We start from the raw sequence: 23474 nt of genomic DNA on the forward strand, positions 1-23474 counted from the left end.
TGGGAGAAGTGGAGCAAACATTTAACCAGGAGAGGGAAGTTCTGTCATTTTAGAACCAAAAGGAGTCTTGTGCCTGACTGAGAAGCTGCCCAGCCTCGCATGGCTCTGAGGCAGCCTCTACCACAGGAGGAATGGCCTGTCAGTTGCTTGGTTATAAAGACGTACACATTTTGAGACATTTATTACTAAACTTAATTCTACTGTAATTTGTTATTTTAAATGAAAATTATGCAGAATGCATTGTTTTTAGGAGCTTGTATTTTTGTGTTATAGTAAAATTCAGTACCTAGGTTTATAGAACATTTTAATATAGAATATTATAATTACAATATACAATGTATAGAATATTACAATTTACAGCATCACAGGGATTTGAAGAAATGATTCCCAGGACAGACGGGTGAATGAGATCACCGACACTCTAGAGAATAGCACTTCTTAGGGTCATTTTAACTGCATGATATAGAGGTGGGGACCAGTCCAGTGGCCGAGAGCAAGCCTGAGGCCCAGCGCAGGATCCCAGCATCCTACCACCAGGCCACTGCACAAGATTCTGACCATCACTGGGTCAGAGAAGCAGATGGTAACTTTCCATTTCCAAGAACCAACGAGCCATCATCCATGAGGCCTTGCAGTTGAATAACAGGAAACTGTACTTGTTTTTCAAACCACTTGGCAACTGTCAGAAGTTGCTGGTCACAAAATGCACGTCCAATTAACTGCAGTCCTATTGGCAGCCCTTGGTTTGAGAGGGCCACAGGGACACTCACTGCTGGCAAGCCTGAGGAAGAGAAAGAAGCCATCAGTTGAATCCTCCTTCCCCGTGCTTGTAAAGAAAGACAGAGTAAGCTTAAAACAAATTAATGATAGCCAGGCGTTAGCTCTGTGAGTTTGAGGCCAGCTTGGTCTACATAGTGAGTTCTAGGACAGCCAGGGCTATGCAAAGAAAAGAATGAACGAAAACCACCTTTCAAATCCCCCCAATTATGATAAATATATCTCTGTACTTTTGCATCATGCTTTGTCCATATAATTTGTATGACACTGTGTGTCAGTTCACAGAGACCATCATTTCCTCTTTATGGCTGTATTAGATTCCAACTTGCAGCTTTATTCTAATTTATTGGAGAAGTCTTCTACAACGCCCGCCTCACGCCCCACCTCATTCCCTCTCTCCCCTTCCCGCCATCTCTCCACAGAAGCTCCCCTCCTCTCTCCTTCACCTCCTCACCCATGCCCTCCCCATGGCAACTTCCCTGGAACAGAATAGCTTTCCAATGAACCTGCCTTTAATGTAATCTAATCTGGCTTGAATTGGTTCATTTTACTGGTGGAATAATAACCTATCACTACCCTAAAAGAATGTTTTAAACATAAAAGGAGTAATAAAAGGAAAATCTAGGTCCTTCAGAAACAAAAAGTAAAGCCAGAAAATAAATGGAGTGAACAGAAGTGGGCTCATGTTAGTTTTGAGATGATGAAACTGTGTTTAGAAAGGAGAGTCTTTATTCTTAGATTTGTGCTAAATTACTCAGCTATAAAATGTCACGTCTAAAGTTTTTTTTTTCAAATGAGACATCAAAATCCAGTGTGTGTTGGGTGGGGTGGTGGGGGGACCATGTGTAGAAAAGCAGAAGAAAGCCGAAGCAGGGTACTAACAAGGATGGATGCAAGTTAGGGCAAACATAGTAATATATATATATATATATATATATATATGTTAGGCTTTAATTTTTATGTTTTGTGAGATCTGTTTCCCCACTCCACCCCAAGAACAGCCGCAGTCATTTTGTTCCATGCCTGACAGTCATTGACAAAGGAAAACAACTCAGAGCAGGGTCACGATGACCACATCCCCTGTTGTGTTCTCTATGGGTCCTAAGTAGCTTGTGGAATTCCTTAAGATTAACAAGCCTCAGAACATAGTTCAATATGAACTGTTATGTCTAAGATGGCTTGAAGCAGAGCTGACCACTGGGCAGCACTTCCTGTGCCTACAAATGAGCTGATTGTGGTTCTTGAGGATTTTTCCCCCCTTCATAACCCTGCCCTGAGAACAGATTGACACTACAATGAGGCTCTTTCCGAGTCCTTTCTGAGGTCCTGAATGTTCAGTCTTGAGGTGTGCATTCAATAAACTATTCTTGCTTAACTGAGATCAGTGTTTCTATGGTTTGTGTGGTGATTCCTGAACCCCAACAGTTTGAATATTCTGAAAATAAAACTATTGCATACTGGTTAAGAAAATGCATATAAGTGAGCGGGGCCAGAGTGAGCAGAGGTCCTGAGTTCAATTCCCAGCAACCACATGATGGCTCACAATCATCTGTACAGTTACAGTGTACTCATATACATAAAAATTAAATCTTAAGAAAAAGAAAATGTGTATATAGCATACATGCACGGACACACACATATCCCCCTCAGGCGTCTTGAAGGGGAGGGTGCTTTTAGGACACAATCCTGCTGGAACCCGAATTAAAGAGCAGGGAGTGTGGCTAAGACTTTGGAGAGAACTCCAGCATTCTTCGGGAATCCTCACCTGCCATATTGACAGCTTGAGTGAAAATATCATCCTGGGCGCTGCGTGTCCTGTTGTCTTCTTTGATGAACTCCAGGTACGGCATGGCCTCAGTCAGGGTGGTGGGGGTTAGCAGGACATCCACCCCAGACTCAAAAACATCCACAAAATCCTTCACAATGAGGCGCCTCACTTTCTGCGCCTTGACGAAATAGTTCTCATAATTTCTGTGGAAAAAATACAGATATCTTAAAGATATTCTTGGTTTCTGTTTTTTTGTTTTTGTTTTATTATGGCAATTCTCTTACACTAAGGTTATTAAAGAACTATTGGATCCTCAGCCTTACAATCAGGGACCACTAAGACTATTATTCTTATTTATTTGTTTATTCAGTGTTTTAGGGAGGAAGGAATAGAGGGGCTAGGCAGAAGTCTGAGGACAAGCAGCCAGAGTCACCTTGCTCCACAGTGTGCACCTCAGGAATTATACTCAGGTAATCAGACTTGGTGGTAAGCAACTGAACCATCTTACTGGTCAATCAGTGTTTCAGTTTTTGAGACAGGGTATCACTATGTAGCATGGCTGGCCTAGAACTCATTATGTAGACCCTAGATAGTGCTGGAATTAAAAGTCTTGGCCACCCCACCTGGCAGCACACCACTAAGACTCTTTTGTTTTGTTTTTTTTTTTCAAGACAGAGTTTCTCTGTATAGCCCTGGCTTCCTGGAACTCTATAGATCAAGCAGGCCTTGAACTCAGGGTTCTGCCTGACTCTGCCTCTTAAATGCTGGCATCAAAGGCATGTGCTACCATGCCCAGCTGATTTCTAACAACTTATAAAGATGAATTTTATTCAATGTATTGTTATTTTAAAAGTTTATCACTGGAATTTATCCACAGAATTCGATATTAGATGCAGTTCTACCAGAAAAACCACAAAATAATACTGTCCACTTGGGATACTGCTAAACCAAAGCATTTATTTTAGGGTGAGATATGTGGCAATGAAGTTACTTTCTAGGTACAATAGATAAACTTGGGTCTCAAAGGCTTTTGCCATTTTCTATCACCATGTCTCATTCTATCTACAGTGTAATGATGATAACTGTCTCACATCTGTCTGAACTATGTTTCAGTCTACCTACAGCGTAACGATTACTGAGTGAGACAGGAGGAAGCAGTCCTGGAAAGCTGGTTTTATCAACAAGGGAAGCACCAAGTGCTACAGTTTTGTATTTTATGAGCAGTTGAGGAGGGCAGTGCTCAACACTATTAGCAGACTGGGGGGTGGGGTGGGGTGTGTGATGCAGTTGCAGCCATGCATCAGTAACACACAGAGAGGTGAGAAGAAGATTCTCCAGCTGCCCCCAAAGCGGGTTTAATGCCTTAGGCTCCTCAACTGTAAAACTGGACATGGCAACTCCAGTCCCATTGAGAACCAAATATAAGAAGATGACGCATGTGATTTTTCTTTTCTTTTTACAACCCTATGGACATCATGTACTCTTCCATCTGACCAATGGCTATAGAGATACAAATGCAGTGCCCTCCTCCTCTCCACCTACTCCTTTGGGACTCGGCCTTTCCCTGCAATTCCAGTGATCCTCCTGTCTCCACCCTGTCAGGTCTGGGGTTATAGGCATGCACAGGATGCTCAGTGTGTTAAGTAAGAGCTGAGGTCAAATGCTGGTCCTCATGCTAGGCAGCAAGAGCTCCTTACCATTAAACTTTCTTTCCAGATCCTTATTCTTTTCTGTTGTTGTTTTTTGTTTGTTTGTTAATAGGATTTCACAAGCAAGGCTAGCCTAGAACTCACTATACAACCAAACTTCTAATCCTGCCTCTACTTCCCAGTAATGGAGCCACAGGTGCCCATATCCATAATACTGATGTCGGGCACCAGACCTGGGCCTCAGGCGTCTAGGAAAACAGTCTACTAATTGAGCCAGTAACTACTAGATAGGAAAATAATATGGTTTTAAGAAAAGCAAAGATTCTAAAAGCAATTGTCTTACTCTTTTAATAAGAAAAAGTTTCCTGAGAGAATTCTTCCTCTCACCACATCATTGAAGCCTTCCTTTCTGGTTGCGGCGTACATGGCTTCAGTAGACACATCCACACCAGACCTATGACCTGAGCAGAGGTAAACATCACCGAGAAGAAGTCAAGGCTCAGCTGTGAAATAGTACTGTGAACAATACCGATCTTGGAGGGCTTTCCTGTTCAGGTTCTTCTGCATTTGCTTTGTGACTGACTGACCACTCAGTCATGAAGACTAGCCATGGAGAGAAAAGAAAAGCCATGGAAGAACTTTGTTATTCTTCTGTCCATCCATCCATGCATGTGTGCATCCATGCATTCATCCATCCATGCACACTTTGATTGAGCTCCACCTTGTCAGACACTACAGCACATGTGCTGGGCACACAGAGACAATCCCTTCAAGGTTTTTCCTTCAGTCCCGAGAAACAAACATACACAGCGATATGTTGAATACCCTAAGTTCAGTGCAGAGACAAAGACTGATCTACTGCTTTACTCTCCTGACTCACAGAATAACGTGTGTGAGTCTTATCTTAAGCAGCCCACGGCAGCCATCTTACCATACTGGAGCCCATCAAATCTTGCCATATTCGATGCTACTTCTGATGTGCACAGGACATGGTAGCAGACAATTGAGTAACAGGTGTGTGGCAGAGACACCTCAATCACTTTGGCTCCTTCAGACTCAAAGAGGTCAGCAGCTTGGGACCAGAGAGACCGTACTTCACTTGACAATTCTGGTACTAGATATTCCTTAGAGAAAACAAAACAAAACAAGGCACAGAAGCTGCAAAGTCTAGATAGACTCATGAACATCTGGATTTGGCAATACACTAAAACAGGTAACACAGATAGAAGGTACCTCGAGAGATAGGACTAGAAATGCTGGCGGCATGGGAGCACACACTGGACAGCCTCATCCAGACGCAAGTGTAAAGCTTGGTGATCAGATGGGGACTCATATCTGCCGTGTTCACTATTCACCAAATGCTCTGCTGGTAGTTTTCAGAGGTTCTTTCCACACCCCATTACATGGGTGTCATCATCCCTTATTTTACAGATGAAAAGTATTGAAAATAGGGATGTGAAGTAGCATCCCTAATGCTACACATCACAGCAACGTAGGGTCTAGGAGTCTACTAGGTTCACTTCTAAACGCTAAAGAATCTCTTTAAAGTAGCCATTCTCTACAGTAGGGTGTCACCTGATAATGTCTGTGGATGCTTTGACTGTAGAGCGGTACTGGTGAGGGTGCTATGGCACAGGGGTGGAGGCTATGGCACAGGGGTGGAGGCCGGGGATGCTCTGAAACATTCTGTGATGCAAAAGATGGTTTTTCACCACAGAACTTTCTAGAATAAAATATCAATGGTGCCAAAATTAAGAAATCACATTATTCTTTAAGGTAATTTATTTTTCTAAAAGTTTATAAAATATATTAAATATTAATATGCTATTGGCTAAGGAGGTACACACCTATAATTTCAGCACCTGAGAGACAGAGGTAGGAGGGTACCTGAGGTGACAGTCAGTCTGGGGTCAGCAGTTAGGAGCACCCGAGCTTGGTTCCAGCACCTACATCAGGTGGCACACTATATCTGTGACTCCAGCTCTAGGAGTCTGATGTCTCTGGCCTCGTGGGCACTTATACCCATGAATATTTACCCACATGCAGGCACATACACTTACATATGACTTAAGATAATAAAAAGGACTGGAAATACGGCTCAGCAGTTAAGAGTACCAGATGCTCTTTAAAAGGACGTGAATTCAACTCCCAACACCCATGTCAGATAGCTCACAACCATCTATAGCTTCAGCTCCAGGGGATCTGATGCCCTCTTCTGGTTTCCAAAGGTACCAAGTACATACACGGTACAAATACACATGTAGGCAAAATACCCATACACAGTTTTTTTTTAATAAATAAAAATTAAAGTTAAAAACTCACAAAACATGTATACACAGACACATAAGCACACACATAGGGTTTGATTTTTTTTTTTTTTTTTTTTTACTTTAAGGTGTCAGTAATTACGTGTATAAATGATTACTTGCTATTGTAATAAGTATAGTCTAAATGGCAGTAATAGAAATAAGTGCAATAACATTTAATGGGGCCTTACTAAAGAAGGTATGCCTATATCCTTTACAGTAGGGATCAGCAAACTGATCACAGGCAAGATGTTTTCATTTATCCACTTTTTGAAAATAAAAATTTATAGGTATACAGACATATTTCCTTATGTAAATAAACAAATTGCCTATGGCTGCTTTTTTCACTATAATGGCTGAGTTAAAAAGCCCAGATCTACAATCTACAAAACCTAAAACGGTGTCTCTTTCTTTCCAAGGAAAGTTTACAGACCCTTGCTTTATAGGATAATCAAATTTAATCCTCACAACTCTCAGGATCTAGATTTTTATCCTCATTTCTCAAATGGAGACACGAGGCTGGCTTGGCAGGCAGTAGTCACAGGCTTACGTTCACAAGGCCTGTAAAGGCAGTGGCTTAGAGGTTCAAACCCACCAGGCTGATCACCGTTTGCCTCCTGTACTCTGCACTTGACTTCCCAGCTTTTCTGTAAAGCCACAGAAGCAAGTTACCTTCGGGATTCCTATACATAGCCTGCTCACATCCATCACACCGGGAATCGAGGCCGGCTTAACAGGGTCTTTTACTGTGGTGGAATCTTTGGGGTCATGTCCAGCCAGTACACCTGCAAGGAGAAATCCTTACTTGTGACATAATGTTTTTACAGTGAGGCTTTCAAATGTTACGCAACTGCAGAAATACCTAACACAATTGCCGTGTCGTCCACACATCTGGTGAAGATTCCTGGCACATCCATTGAATTCACCAGGGGAATAAGGCCGTGCCGGGAAACCAAGCCATAGCTTGGTTTGAAACCAACAATCCCACAGTGGGCAGCAGGGTTCCTGGTGGATCCGCCAGTGTCTGATCCCAGCGCCCTGGAATTCAAAGGGAATTCATTTAAGAGAAATGACATTCTTTAATTGCATTTGAAATCTACCATGTAAACGTGTACTTTCCCCTAATCGTATAGAGTAATCTATACTTGGCTCAAAATTCGTATGGTACAGAAGACCACAAAGACTCAGCAACAAACACTGCATGTTGGCAGACTCAAGCCTCCCTCCGGCCTCTGCCTCCTGAGTGCTGGAATTATGGGCATGTTCTGCTACCTGGCCTTTCAATTCTTTTTAAAAATAGGTTTGTTTGTTTGTTGAGAGGATTATGTTATCCTAAGTTTCCATCCCTGTTTGTTTATAATCATCACCTCTTGCTGCCTTTAAAATCATAAAATAGAGAATACATGTAAATATTGAAAAACAACTTACGTACCAACAGGCAGTATGCTTTCCCAAACTAAACACCATCCCCAGAGACCCGGATGCCACCTCATGGCTTGTCCACTAAGGCTGGAGATGTACTGTCATTTACATAGGCAGTGATGCTGTTCGCACCTGGCACCATAGCTTCTAGTGAACCTCTGCTGATAAACAGCATTACCCACAAGTCTCTGCTCATGTCTGACTGCTTTCAGGCGGCTGTCTCCTAAGTGGCAGGATTAATGAACAAAAGGTCTGCTTGCTATTATAAAAATTTTAAAAAAGATTTATTTATTTATTCTTTTTTTTTTTTGGTTTTTCGAGACAGGGTTTCTCTGTGTAACCCTGGCTGTCCTGGAACTCACTCTGTAGACCAGGCTGGCCTCGAACTCAGAAATTCACCTGCCTCTGCCTCCCAAGTGCTGGGATTAAAGGTGTGCGCAACCATGCCCGGCAGATTTATTTATTTAATGTATATGTGTATGCTGTCTTCAGGCACAACAGAAGAGGGAATCAGATCTCATTACAGATGGTTGTGAGCACCATGTGGTTGCTAGGAATTGAACTCAGAACCTCTGAAAGAGCAGCCAGTGCTCTTAACAGCTGAGCCATCTCTCCAGCCCATAACTTTTTTTTTAAAATATTTATTTATTTATTTAATGTATATGAGTACACTGTAGATGTACAGATGGTTGTAAGAGCCATCATGTGGTTGCTGGGAATTGAACTCAGGACCTCTGCTCGCTCTAGCCCTGCTTACTCTGGCCCCACTTGCTCCAGCCCAAAGATTTATTTATTATCATATGTAAGTACACTGTAGCTGTCTTCAACACACCAGAAGAGGGTGTCAGATCTCATTACAGATGGCTGAGTCACCATGTGGTTGCTGGCAATTGAATTTAGGACCTTAACTGCTGAGCCATCTCTCCAGTCCATAAATTCTTAACCTGTATGATCAAAATACTTGTTGCAGATCAGGCCAATTCATGTATTTACTTGTAGAGAGCTGTGGTTTAACGTCTCAGCAGCAGTACTGAGATTTTAAAATTTTGGCCACTCTCATTTAAAAAGAAATTCTTGTTAAACGTCCATATTGAAAAGCTTTTCATTGTCCAACAAGGTGAATGCCCGTTTTACAGCCTAGGCACCCAGAGGATATGTGCTATTCTGATTAAAAAACAAAATCCAGACAACGAGTAACCTGAAGGACATCATGCTGCCCGAGACAAGCCAGTCACAGATGGTTGGTACAGGAAGCACCCAGAAGAGTCAGCTCTGAAAGTCAGCAGGGGAAGCTTGCTAGAGACTGGGGCCTGGGGCGGGGCCAATGGGGGCTGAGTGTCAGTTTTCCAAGATGAAAAATACATTTTTAGATTAATTGCAAAATTACATATGCTTATTTTATCACAACCTAACGTGGAAATACGTATAAATGGGATGCTATGGGGTGATGGAGACAGCTTGCCGGGACAGCTAGCTGTGCAAGGCTTGTCGGTCTCCAGTCTCTGCCGATCTTCGCTTCTGAGGGGCAAAACTGAGAACTTCTGGGGTCCCTCTGGGTCCCTCCTGCTGACTCACGCCAAGGCTGAGGCCTGGCCGTCTCTGCTCGGCCGTACCACGGCTGCTGGTTCCTGTCTGCTCTCCCGACTCATCCTGGCTCTATGGGACTGGGCCACTGGTGGATCTGTGAAGTGTTTGCGAGTGGATGGTGCTGCTGCCGCTGCTGACCTGTGAACTGAACCGCCGATTTCCAGACGACGCAGATGGGAGTCTCCCCAGGGAACCTTTTAAACAGGTCCACTGCCCCATATCCTTTCTTTCCTACCACCTCTAAAAGGGAGGTTTAAATGTTTAAGAACCATCATTATAAATAAGGATAGAAAAAGTTAAAGTTACAGCAACTGAAAATTTAAACATTTAAAAAGAAAGCTGTTGGATAGTACACCCCTAACGCAAATCCCAAGTATCATATAATTATATGATGTAGAAGTAAAAGCTGTCTTAGTCAGCGCCCGCGAGAGTCCTGTTACTCACCTTCATCCAGATACCTCTACGCATGCCTGACATCCAGGCCCTAGCAAGGGTTCCTCTTAGCAGGAGCTACATGTCCCGTCCTTAACTTGTTCCACCTCATGCGCCGTGGATAACTTCCCATATCACTCTACACTGCCCTGTTTCATCCTCCCTGTGGCTCAATAATACTCCAAGAACCTTCCTTAGTAAAAAAACTGCAATAGCACAAATAAATCACTGCAAGGGAGACAAAAGCAGACTTCAGTTTAGATATCCTTAATAGGAAGTTACTTTTGATTGCTGCTTCTACTGATTCATATACATACATACATGCATGCATACATGCATACATACATACATACATGTATGTATAGGCATGAATACTTTGAAGTTATATTGAAAGTAATGTTTTGGACTGAGTGATGTTCCTAACAATAACATACCACTTGCACTCTACAGAAAATGCAATCTCACCAGGCCCACTTAAGCTACAAAATCAGTCTGTTGCTTTCATAATTTAAAAAGATAGTTTCTTATTAGCATTCACTGACGGCTGTGTAAAAGTGAAGCCTACATTTCCATAGGAATTATGTGTCAAGACGCCATCTTCTCAGAGTAGACTCAGGAAGATGTACACTAAGTGGGCTGATGACAGCGGGGAACACGCACTTCTAATGTGTCAGACGCTCATTAATATTAATGCAAGGCTCTAACAGTCCAGAGATAAACGAAATAGCTTTTCTTCTTAATAAGACTTCAGGAATATGAAGGAAAGAAGCTCGGAGGACCGACAGCTCCAGTTCTAAAATATGTAAATAAATTACTGGTTGCAATGCCCGTGAAAGGTGTAGCTTCAGTGGATAATTAAAGAGAGGGAAAACACATACATATTATATGACTGAGGAAACACGGTGAACTTACTTAAGTTGAGACCGATAAATAAATATTTATTTACTATTCTCTAGGTGGTTAAGAAATGTTTGACAGGTCAGACACCTGCCTATGACCTCAGCACTCAGGAGCTGGGGCCAGAGGATTAGAGGTTTGAGGCTACTGTCGGGTACACAGTCAGTCAACCCAGGCTGTAAGTGAGACTACACTCCAGACACTGGCTCTCCTGAGAAGAGATGCCTTTAAAAGTGGGTCTTAAAACATGGCTGATGGGTTCTTACCAACGCATAACAGATAATCGGGATCCTAAGGTGGCTGAAAAGCTCTGCTTGGTAAGACACTGTCAGTCGCAGATTTATGGAAACTATTTTAAATATCTTATTGATTCACATACTACTAAGGGATTTTTTTTTTTCTTTTTAGAGATTTTTCTGAAGGATAGATCAGCATGATTTCAGCTTAGCAGCAATGAACTAAAGCAGTCAGCATTCACATAGTGAATGAATGCCAGAATTAGTAAAAAAATAAGATTCATGAAGCCCGCTCATGTTTATTTGGTAAGATCCATAAAGCCATGCTTTAAAATAACCAGAGATTACACGAGAAAATTTTAAATGCCATTTTAAGTTTTAATGTACAAAGTTTACATCGTGGGCTAAAGTTGAGTACCCTTTGAGGTCAATTCGATATATTTTTGAACACAAACAGCTCACCAAAAAGGAATACAGAGACCAGAGTCTGAGTTCCTGTGCCACTGGGCTTTGCATGTATTTGGACCATGTGTATGTGGGCAGGGCTTAAAGCACAGGCAGAAAGCATCTTACGCAAAGCACGTGAACGCGGCCACGGCTGCCGCGCTGCCGCCCGAGCTTCCTCCAGTTATCAGCCAGTGAGATTCATCACGTGCATCCTGCCGGCTTCTTTCTCGGTATTGCTTTGAGTAAGTCCAGGGGTTTTTAACCGGTCCAAACACGCCATCTGTGCTTCCAGATCTGCGGAAGAGAAGCAAAGCAGTACCTTAGAAAAACTTCGTATGTCCGAGGGGTCCTGGGGACTCTTCTCCGCCTTTGAGAAGCGGAGACTACGCCCGTGCCGCTGAGGGGTGTGGCACGGGAAGTACTTCTGAGGAAGAGTACTAGCTAAGGGAAGATCTATCCCAGCTGATTATCCAAATCAGTTAACCATGATTTCCCTTGTGAGTTAAGATCTGTCAGTTGAAAAGATTCACAAACATTTTTTAGAGGAATCTCCCCCTTAATCAGAGGTTTCAAGAAAAGCACTGGGTGTGGTAGCTCACACCTTCAGTCTTGGCATTTAGTTGGCTGAGGCAGAAAGATGTCTATGAATTCCAGGAAAGCCTGGGCTAGACTGAAAACTGTCTCAAAAACCCAAGTCCAGGGATGAGGAGATGCTCAGTGTGTAAGAGCACTTGCTCGGTGTGTAAGGGCACCTGCTCAGTGTGTAAGGGCACCTGCTCAGTGTGTAAGGGCACCTGCTCAGTGTGTAAGGGCACCTGTTTGGTGTGTAAGGGCACTTGCTCTGAAAGCATGCAACCTTAATTTGAATTCCTAACACACATGAGAAAGCCAGACATGGCTGCATGCCTGCAACCTGCCACCTCAGGGTGGACACAGATAGGCCGGTCCCAGGACCGTGCTGGCCAGCCAGCCTAGTGTAAAGGACAAACATGAGTTCACTAAAGACCCCGCCTCAAGACATGATGACTGAGTATGCTAGACAAAGGCACTACTATGCCTCTGCATGTGGTGCATGTGTTACCATGCATACATTATCACAGAGACGGGGAGAGTCGGGGAGAGCGAGAGGTATGGAACAACTACAAAATAGAATGTAATTGAGTTATTTTCTAAATATTTGAAGTTTTATTCTCAGGATGAATTGAGAAACTACAGGAAGCGCTTTCCTTAGCTGCATCTCTTGGTAGCATCTGCTTCCCTGTTTGCCTGCTGCGTACTCACACAACATAACCAGACAGGTTTTTTTCCCTGAACCACTTAAGGTAAGGTATGCATATCATGGTCCTTTTCTCTAAATATTTAAGGATGTATTTAGCATGAAATTCCTAAGAATAAAGACATTCAGTTAGTATACAGTCACAGCATACCTACCAATCATTACTAATAATACCAGTGCTAAACAATTCAGTGTTGACAGCTGGCTTAATGCTTCATAGCAGTTTATGTGCTTCTGGCATTAAGTTCAGCATTAGGTCTTGTACTTAGTTATGTTCTCTTTTCTATTTCAATGTTTTTATTAGATTATGCTAACTATATGTGACAGTGGGCTTCATTATGACATCCACTATTCATACATGCACATAATGTATTTAGATTATCTGCACCATGCTACCCTTTCTCGTTTATTCATTTATTTTTAAGTTAGGCCTTGCTATGTAGTCCAGGCTGACCTCCATCATTTAGTAACAAAAGATAATGGGTTATTTCCAGTTTGGGTTCCAGACAAAGCCATCATAGATTTTTCTGAAAGGTCCTATCCAGCACTGTGTACAAACAGAAGCCTTATCTTGTGGATAAATATGTAGGATGGAATCTACTGGGCCACATGGTACACAAAGGTCTAGCCCTAAGACACTAGTAGCCAGGTACAGTGGTGCATCCTGTAGTTCTAACACTGGGAGGTTGAACCAGAAAGCCAGTGAGTCTGAGGCCAGACTGCTCTAGAGACCGCTGTTTCCCAAGGGCTGTATATGTGCATTCCTGACCCATAACATGTAAGAAATACAATTTCTCTCCATCCTTGTCAGTACTCCATACTACCACTGTTAAGCCACCCTCATAAATGTATACATCTTACTGTGGTTGTAAATCTCATTTCCCTGATAATTCATGACACTAAGTATTTTTCATGCATTTATGTGAATCATATATCATCTTTGATGAAATGCCTATTTAAATATCTGCCCATTAAAAAAATAAAACAAAACAAAAATATAGAACTGTAAGAATGGCTCAGTGGTTTGCCTACTCTTCCAGAGGACCTCTGCTCAGTTCCCAGCATCCAAACCAGGCTGTGGAGCGCTGCTTCCTAAAGACAAGCGGTAGCTTGGGTTCCAAAGCATGACTCATGAAGCTGGGCATTAGCATTTCCTTTGAATGTTCCCATCTCTCCCACATAGTAGGGCACTCAGTTATTCACTGAATGAAAATGTATCACATTCCTACTGTGTGACAGAAACTGGAAAGCACTGATTTAGCAGGCCCCACGTCATCACAAGTGTATATGACCAGGATGGGAGTTAGGTATGAACCAAACATTCGCAACCCAAGTCCAGACAGAGCCTGGCTTGATTCTTGGAAGAGGCTGAGTGCTCAGGAATTTGGGACAGAGGAGAGTGGCCACACAGTTTTGAACACAGGAAAATAGTGTGGTGAAGTCACCCTATGCCACTTATATCCCAAATGTGTCACCTCAGGCAAAGCCATGCATTGTACCTTAAAAACATCAAGATTGGAATGGCTCATTGGGTAAAAGTATCCACACACATTCATATACATGACATGCATGGCCAATTCCTCAAAATAAATTAATAATTATAATTAAAAACATAAATCACATAAGCTCTATGGAAGGTTTACATTGGAAAATCTTAAAAGTATTCCTGAGAAAAAATAAAGAAAACCCTCAATTAGCACATACTTATGACTCCTGTGAATCAGAGGACACAGACAGTTGCCAGTTCAAAGGAAGCTGCTTGTAAAGCTCCCATGGAAACCAGGGCTGCAGTGCTTGCACTCGGAGAGTCACAGAGGGGCACAGTAAGAGCCTCTTAAGCCAGTGTCAAGCCCTGATCCCGACACAGGCCTACCTGTGTGTGTTTGCTGAGGACAAGGGCAAGCTGGTCCTGTTTAAACAGTGCAGGGGCAAGGGATAAGTAAAAACCTGAGCTCTATTCACACCAGAAACAAACCCTCCAACCACATGGGTGGCACCGCCACACAGAAGAGCTAAATCTCCAAAGCTAGGGGAAACCCCTGCCAGTTTGGACTGGATAAGGATTACTGGACGCATCATAGAAGCATGAATCATGAAAGAAAAAACCGATGAGATGGACTTTATCAAAATTTAAAATGTCCACTCTTTGAAAAGCAGTCTGTATGATGGGTAACTCTGATTACCTAAGATTAATGAGCCAGGCTGACTTCATGACAAGCTTCAGGTTGGCGGGTCAGGAGACCAGGCCTACATGTCTGTTTCCAAGACCTGGGCAAGTGCAGGCAAGTCCAGGCCTCAGAAGCTGCCCTGACACCTGGCATGAGGCAAGGACAATGGGTCAGCAGCAGTCTCCAGAGGTCCCCAGCAATGGTTCTGGAATGTCCCTAGAGATAAAGCCAACAACAGAGGGCACCTACCCCTCCCCTAATGTGCTTTAAATCGGGCCTGCAAGCTCACTTCAGGGTCTCCGTCTTGGAATGAGACCCCAGCATGCTAGACTTCTGCAGAATAAAATGCTCTTTGCTTTTACATACTATTTGAGTCTGGGGTATCATTCTTTGGTGAATCATGGACCCTTACAGGTTCACCTAGGAAAGAAGCCTTTGGGGTGCCTCTCAGAATCTAGAGGTGGGAAGACACGCTAACTGTGGACAGCACATTCTTGAACCGTGCCATGGGCCAAGGCCTCTAAGGAAAGAGAGCTGGCTGAGCAGCGCTCACTGCTCTGCTTCCTGACCACACAGCCCACGTGACCAGAGCCTCAGGAGCCCACCACTATGCCTTTCCTGCCAGGAGTGCTCCCCGAACCGTAAAACAAAGAAGCCCCCTTTTCCTTGGGGTCAGTTATTTGTAGTACAGCAAAGTGAAAAGCAATGAATACAGACAGAGAATGAAAAGCCAAGTCTTTGAGAACAGATTTGCAAACCCTGACAACAGACTTGGACCCAGAATATATGAAAGAACTTTTCTAACTCAATAAATAAGCCACTTTACAAAAGACCGGGACAAATACTTCATGAAGAGTCACAAATGGCAAAATAAGCACGGGAAAAGGCACTTACTGTCAGTATTCACCAGGGAAATACACTCTACAACCCAAACGCTATGTCTACATTTTGTTAGGCAACTGAACACAGTCTCATAAGAGACTGCAAGAGGCAGGCTGGAGGCCTGGCTCAGCAGCTGAGAGCCTGTGGAGCCGGGCTGACCTCTGCGGGCCTTCATGACATCTATCTATTCATGTGCCAGGCACTTATACACACACACACACACACACACACACACACACACACACACACACACACACTAAATAAAAATAATTCAAGTAAACATTGTTAAAAAGAATTCTCAAGAAGTAACTTTGCTACCTTTTGGTATCTACATGCAATGTAATTAAAGGCATAGACATTAAATAAAAAGAGAAAAATTTGGGGGGCTGGAGAGATGGCTCAGTGGTTAAGAGTACTGACTGCTCTTCCAGGGGTCCCCAGTTCAATTCCCAGCAACCACATGGTGGCTCACAACCACCTGTAATGAGATCTGATGCCCTCTTTGGGTGTGTCTGAAGTCAGCTACAGTGTGCTCATATAAATAAAATAAATAAATCTTAAAAAAAAAAGAGAGAGAATTTTCATTTACTTACCCCATGGCAAACTCATCTAAATTTGTTTTTCCCATGAGTAGAGCTCCCTGATCCAACAACTTCTGAACTACTGTAGCATTGTAAGGTGGTATATAACCTAAAGAACAGTATTTTGTTACATGAGAGAAAACAGCGAATAGGAGCACGACTTTAAGTTTGAATTAAGCAGTTACTATTGGAGCGTAAGCTATTCCTAATTTAAATAGCAGGTCCACCTCTACCTCTACCACAGATTGAAGCAGACAAGAACCCCTGGAGCCTATCTTCTGAAGCACACTGTGGTCCATCTAAGTTTTGTGGGCAGCATTCTAAGTACCTTTTCTTTCTCCACTTATTTTTCTTATTAGGATCCAAATATTTTGGTAAACATTTTTGTTTTCAGCCTGATAAGTTATAGACTAAAACTAAGAGTTACCAACAGTTCTAAGAGATGGTGAGCAGTGTCCTCAGGTGGAATAATGCCTGCCGGGACCAAGCCCTCCTGAAAGGCTCCTACACTTGGCAAGCAGTACTCACTGATGGGGCTGGCCATCGCCTACAGATTCTGTATGTAATGAGCAAGCACTGAAGAGGCAGTAGTCTATTCTCAGTACTTCCCACAAGGTTGTAATGAAGCTCCAGTTATCTTAAAGCATCTGTATTTTATCTTTAAGTGTGAAAAACACCCATCTTTATAAAAGTATCAATGTTGTAAACAGACTTTACCTTTTAACATATTTGATGCACATGTTGTCTCAATGCCAGATGTGCTAAAGTTGTCTTTCACAGCAACAGGAATTCCATCTAAATCTCCAAGAGACTGACCTGCATTTAAAAGCCACACAGGGGGTTGGGGGCTGGAAAGATGGCTCAGTACCTCAGAGTGCTAGCACAGCATATCGGGCATTGAGATCCCAGCATGGCCACATGACATATGCCTGCCTGTAACCGCAGTGCGGTGAGAGGTGAGGGCAGGATGGCCACTCTGGCTTACTGGCCTTAGGGTGGAGAGTGACCCACGAGGGCAACACACACACACACACACACACACACACACACACACACAGTGCAAGAGAGCGCCAGAACAATGATATAATTTTTTGGAATGAAGCTTCAGAAATCAAGTTTACACTGGAAATGACTACAGATAGGCACTGCATAGCATTTACACTAAACAGCTCAGGACAAGTTCTTTAGCCAAGAGGCATTGTTTTGAGTTTAAAGCTTTGCTTACTGAAAGACACCTCTTGAGACAGATCAGTGAACACAATTGGACATAATTTACATTTACCTTGCTTGTATCTTTTCTCCGATTCTTCAGCTTGCTTTAAAGCGACCTCTTCTGATACAGTAATGTAAGCATTTAGATACTTGGTTTTCTTGATGAGGGAGAGACATTTCTTGCAGAGGTCTGTTGGTGTAACCTGGCCCTGCTTCAGTGCTGCAGAAACCTATAGTATAGATAATTTAAAAATACTTTTACAGATTCTGTACAAAGTCCAATTCTGTAAAAGTCCAAATCTTGTACCAAGTGAGTCGCAAGCAGTAGACACAATGTAGAGGTGAGGCCTGGGTGACATTCTAGAGACCACGCACAGCCCCCGCTCGGACAGGGCAGAGAGCAAAGGGCAGCACTGAGCAGAGGAGGGGACCGTTGGGCGCAATCCTCCCCTCCCTCCACGACTTTTGCTCCTAAGCAGGCTTGGGCGAGCCACAGCAACAGTTCAGGTGAGCGCACACAGACCTGAAGCAGCTGAGGGCAGCCTGGGTACAGGATGGGTGGGGGGAATAGGTCCAGGAAGTAGATTCTGCAACGCCAGGAGTACCCAGTGAAAAAGAAGCGCCCAGTCTGTTTATCTACTGGGGATTCCAGATAAGGCATACCAGGTGTTCGGAAAAAGTGCATATACACATGATATACATACATACATACATACGTACATACATAGTGTCGTTTATAAACTTAGACTTTCTGTCTTCTTTATGCATTAGGAAAGCTGGCGGACAAAGGGCTAAAGTGCACGAGAAGTAGAGTTGCAGAGAGCCCAGACTGAAGACTCGCTTGGCTCCCAGCACCCATACGGTGGCTCACAACCACCTGTAACTCCCAGTCAGGGGAAGCCAATGCCTCTGTCCCCACGCACCTGCACTCACATGAACACATACCCGCATATAGATGCAAATAGACATGCTCATGCACACATGGTCCTTGTGCGTGTGTACACACACACACACACACACACTTAAAAATAAAAATCACACCATTTAAAAATGCATGAGAAAGCTGGCATGTTGGTGCATGACTTTAATTCCAGCACTTGGGAGGCAGAGGCAGGTCGATCTCTGTGAGTTCAAGGCCAGCCTGGTCTATAGAGTCCAGTACAGCCAGGGCTACAGAGAGAAACTCTTGTCTTGAAAAACAAAACAAAACAATTCCCCCGAAGCTCCCCCAAAACCAAACAAAACAAAAATCCCGAGAAGTGACCAGTACCTACTGGTTAGCAGTGAGCCCTGAGAGGAAATAAGCATTATCTGGCATTATTTGGCACGAGCTTCTGGAAGTAATAATAGGTATTTGCTGGTCAGACAAGGACAAGTAATAAATCAAAGATGATACTAAGCTTTCTTTGCAAAGACACCTTCATTATCCACCTGTTATGTGACCCTGGGGCCAGGGGGTCTGGAAAGGAGTGGTACTTAATGAGTATTTACCAAGTGCCAGGGACTGTGGCTTTGTCCCATTAGCTCACCAACAGTTAGATATTATTACCTTTCTTGGACAAGTGAAGAAACTGAAGCTCAGAGGCTGTCATTTGTGCAAAGCCACACAATACAGGATAGGGTGGCTTCATAATATACTCTCCTTTCCACTTCCATGTCTACTCCTGTGGAAGAGCCTATCCCCGTTGACTGCGTCCTCACATCTTACAAGTCCAAAGCTAAAGGTGTCTGCAGTTCGGGGAAGAGTCCACAAATGATCTGCTTTTGGCTTCTAAACATACAATCAAAGCAAAGCCATTCTTAGGGCTGAGAGTTGCCTGAACAGTATGGGGAAGAGGTTTTGGAGAGGCCTCTGATGCCCATGGACAAGAAAGGCCTTTCACGGGGAGGCTGCAAGAGGGGTCCTGGGATGGGATGGGCAGTCAGGCATACCTTAAGGAAGAAATTCAGTGACAAGAGATGTCTGCTGCATGCCTCAGAAGTAAGGAGCTGGGGAGCCATGGAAGAGAACAGTGTGCTCTAAACTATGGAGAACGGGAAGAGAGAGGACAGCAAAGACCTCGACCAAGCACACGCTCAACCCCAGTGAGTTCAGGTTCTCCATTTATCCAAGCACACACTCAGCCCCAGTGAGTTCAGATTCTCCATTTATCCAAGAAAGTTAATAATGCCTAACTTCGTGCATTAATGAGACAAAAAAAACCAACCAATGGAGGTGTACAGGCAGGTCCACCCCAAGGCAAAGCAGTACCAGTGAAGACCAAGCCTGCCTTGGCTGGCCGTCTGAGATGTCAAGCTGCTGTCTGACTTAGTGACTGGAGGGCAGTCACAGTGGGTGGGGCCAGCACCCAGGCCACTCACCTGCAGTAGTGCTGCCCTTCCTTAGGGCCATTTTTAGGGACTCTCACTTTGAAAACTCAGTAAGGGAATTGGAAAGGAAGTGAGACAAAGATGCTAATTAGATGGAATAGCCTGGGCACAGAGTATGAGATGCAAATTGGACAGCCCTCCTGGGACAGAACAGCCATGCCACATCTAAATATAACTTAAAACATTTTCACTAAAAAGCATTCTTTCCTGGAACTTCCCTGCTAATGGTAGTGGGCTCCTGGTTTTGCTTGGACTTATCTATCCTATCTCTCCTGTACTAGAGTCTGTGGGTAAGGAGGGGTGGGCATGCGTTCTCTTAGTCTCCTTGTCTCTTTCCCCTTCTCTGAAAACCCCTAGGTCATCTGAAGCCTGAAGCCCGTCTTCTGGGAGACACTCTCCCTTTTCCTCCTGTGAGGCTCCAGTCCTCTTGGCACCACCTTTCACAGCTGGTGGTCTCAGCACCTACTTCAGTGCCACCTTTGTGACTACTGCTTCGTCCTGCTTCAGGTTCACAGCTAGTTAGTTGATGGCTCATGTCTGCAATCCTAGCACTGGGAGGAGCAAGCAAGAGTACCTGAAATTTAAGGACAACCTCAATTGGAGAGTAAGTATGGGACCAGCCTGGGCTACGGGAGACCCTGTCTCAAAACAAATCAAATCAAATCAACCAAAAGCCCCCCTCAAGTTCATGTGGAACGCTAGCTGGCCTGTCCATTCCCTGATCTTACTCGGCTGTAGCCATTTTCCATAACCTAAAATCTCTCAACTCTTAGTTGTAGACATTCCACATCTGCTCCTCCTTTACCTCCTATGCTATGCACACAGCCAGCAATGCAGTAAGGACACTGTGTCACAACCTCGGGGAAGTGGATTCCCCACTCCTTATAGAGAACAAACTTAGTAAGGCTAGCTTGGGCTACATAACAAGATTCTACCTCCAAAAAAAAAAAAAAAAAAAAAAAAAAAAAAAAAATAAAAAAAAAAAAAAAAAAAAAAAAAAAAGGAACAAATTTGATTTTCACTAACAGTATATGTGTGATGGCCATTCCCAGTTGTTAACTTGACTATATCTGATATGCCACATACTATGTAGGATTTTATATATCTCACATACAGTGTATGGTAATTGTAATTTTATATATAAATTAGCATTTATATATTAAATTAACATATGTCACCTTTCTTACTTATATATTGTTATATACAAATATATTAGAATATATGTATATATGCTTATATACACATACACACATATATTTATTACACATATGTTAATTTAATGTATATGCACATATATGTACACATACACATATGTTAACATAATACCTATGTATCACTGAAATGGTGCCAGCTGAAAAAGAAGAGACTCTCAAATGGAGACACAAAAGGGAGAGGGAAGCGGTAGGCAGGACAGGTACTCAATACTACGTTACCAGGACCTACCCAGAGACCCCATTAAGCCACACACTCTGGGCTTTAATCACACAGATCTCAGGCCCCAGGTGATCCTGAGTGGGTGAGTAGACTGTTGTAAAGCTTGAGAGAGTTGGCCCCAAACAAAGGCAGGCGAGCCATATTAAAGCAAGACTAAGAATTAAGGTGGGAACAGTACCTCGAAAGGACAGAGTAGGGGGCTTAGTGAGTTGATGGACAGAGAGAGTGAAGGGCATTGTACAGACCCACGGCTAACGGTGTGCTTCCCGGTTTTGTTCTGGCTTGGGCAATGGCACCTCTGCTGTGTTTGGAGTGTTCTGGGTGTTTGGAAGAGCCCCCCAGAAGGCCCTCACAGATACGAGCTGGGCAGGGCTTCTTAAGCTTTTTCCACTCACAATTCTTTTGTGCCAGACAAGCTTTGCAAAGCGCAGGTATACTGAGATACAAAGTAGGTATACAAGGCGTTTATTGCTAAATCATAAAGGATTTGATTTTAGAATGATTCTATGGAGTCTAGTATAGTGCTTCAGCAGCTAAGAGCACTGGCTGCTCTTCCGCAGGCCCTGAGTTCAAATCCCAGCACCCATAAGGCAGTTCTCAACCATCTAAACTGTAGTGACATGGGATCTGATACACTCTTCTGGTGTGCAGACATACATGCAGTTACATGAAAGAAAGAAAGAAAGAAAGAAAGAAAGAAAGAAAGAAAGAAAGAAAGAAAGAAACTTACAAAATTATTTGGTATACATAATTTTACTATTAAAGATGAAAGAAAACCTACACACCAATAAATGCATAGACTTCTTACTTTTAAATAAAGAATTAAATCCTGGCTGTAGGTTTCCTCAATGTTTTTCATTTTTCAGTTTACCAATATTTTGATTTGATATATCAGTGCTGAGAATATCACTTTGCATAAATATGTTGTACAAAATTGTAGGAGCATGTTTAGAGCCATATTGGGAAAAAGCTGAATAATCTCACATGAAAACTTAGTGATTTTTGAATGAAACTCAAGTCAATAACTCAAACAGCCATTTTTAGAATCAAGCACCTTAATGCCACAGGACCCAGAGATGCACGCATTTCACACTTCGGGTATGACAAGCTGAAAAACGATTTCGGAAAATATGAAAAGGTTTTGCTTTCTCTAATTAAACAATTATGTTTCTACAAGTTTAGAAAAGTTGCTCATACGTGAAATCCTAACACATGATACTCTCGATTCTGAGTTGAGATGTTTTGGGCAGCGTTTGCTGGACAGTGCACACATACCCTGCTGCAGAGAGTCGTGACGGGGCACCGCTGGGCGCTGTCAGAGACACCGTGAACTCACAACGCGTTTGGTTTTGAATTAACTTTGCCCACTGTCTCTCAGGAACACTCCTTCCCTTTCTAAACTGCTGTCACATTTTCTCCTACATTTGTGGTTGCGACCTACAGCTTTAAGTAGGGGTTCAAACACGATGTGGTAGAAATCCTAGCTGTTTTTTTAAAAAGCAACCATTTTTTGTTTATTTGAAATTTGCATGCTACCAAATCGCCCGGTCCCTAAGCGAGCACAGCAGCCCCAGGACTGAAATGGCTTGTCTGAGAAACCGCTCCCAAATCGCGCGGGTGGGCTGTCTTCCACTCCCCGGCTCCGGGGTTCAAACATTTCTCCTGACGTCCTGACTCCTGGGGATTGACCCAGCGGGTACGTTAAGAGCCTAGGTTCGAATCCCACTTCCCACCCAGGAATGTAGGCGGTCGGGGGGCGTGCCGTGCGGCGACCTGGAACTTCCCGGGGCGACCTGGAACTTCCGAGTCCTCCAGTGTCTCAGCCCTCCCTGGTCCCCTCCTGGCCATGTCCACTCACTTCTCGGAGGGTCCGGCCCAGCATAGTCCTCGGAGTCCGCCGGTAGCACCGGGTCCCGGAACGGAGGAAAGGAGTCAAAGTCTGCCAGCGGCGTTACACGGGCGCAGACATCTTGGCTCCTCTTTAACAACGAGCGCCCGGATTGGTCGAGTTCCGGGCGGCGGAAATGATC

The 23474-nt window shown here is 43.5% G+C and overlaps 1 protein-coding gene across 1 annotated transcript; it reads right to left on the minus strand.

Moving 5' to 3' along the window:
- Nucleotides 1-303: 303 nt before the first annotated feature.
- Qrsl1 (glutaminyl-tRNA amidotransferase subunit QRSL1) lies at nucleotides 304-23433 on the minus strand. The gene is made up of 11 exons (XM_021205464.2): nucleotides 23303-23433; nucleotides 17711-17870; nucleotides 17146-17244; nucleotides 16441-16537; nucleotides 11648-11815; nucleotides 7363-7538; nucleotides 7173-7285; nucleotides 5126-5318; nucleotides 4538-4655; nucleotides 2543-2748; nucleotides 304-781 (listed from the first exon to the last, which is right to left on the minus strand). Exons 1-11 carry the CDS (start codon nucleotides 23324-23326, stop codon nucleotides 561-563), a joined length of 1575 nt encoding a protein of 524 aa, XP_021061123.1. The 5' UTR covers nucleotides 23327-23433; the 3' UTR covers nucleotides 304-560.
- Nucleotides 23434-23474: the final 41 nt, after the last annotated feature.

The sequence above is a fragment of the Mus pahari genome, chromosome 9 (assembly GCF_900095145.1).
Source record: "Mus pahari chromosome 9, PAHARI_EIJ_v1.1, whole genome shotgun sequence".
In the NCBI taxonomy this organism is placed as follows: domain Eukaryota; kingdom Metazoa; phylum Chordata; class Mammalia; order Rodentia; family Muridae; genus Mus; species Mus pahari.

What these genes read in the sequence shown, in the direction of transcription:
- Qrsl1 (XM_021205464.2), bottom strand. Translation starts at nt 23,326, where the DNA reads ATGCTGGGCCGGACCCTCCGAGAA. An exon ending in AACTTTTTCTTATTAAAAGA is followed by an intron (nt 2,749 to 4,537) that starts GTAAGACAATTG and finishes TTTTTTCCACAG; the next exon opens with AAATTATGAGAACTATTTCG. An exon ending in TCAAGCTGTCAATATGGCAG is followed by an intron (nt 782 to 2,542) that starts GTGAGGATTCCC and finishes TCTCTTCCTCAG; the next exon opens with GCTTGCCAGCAGTGAGTGTC.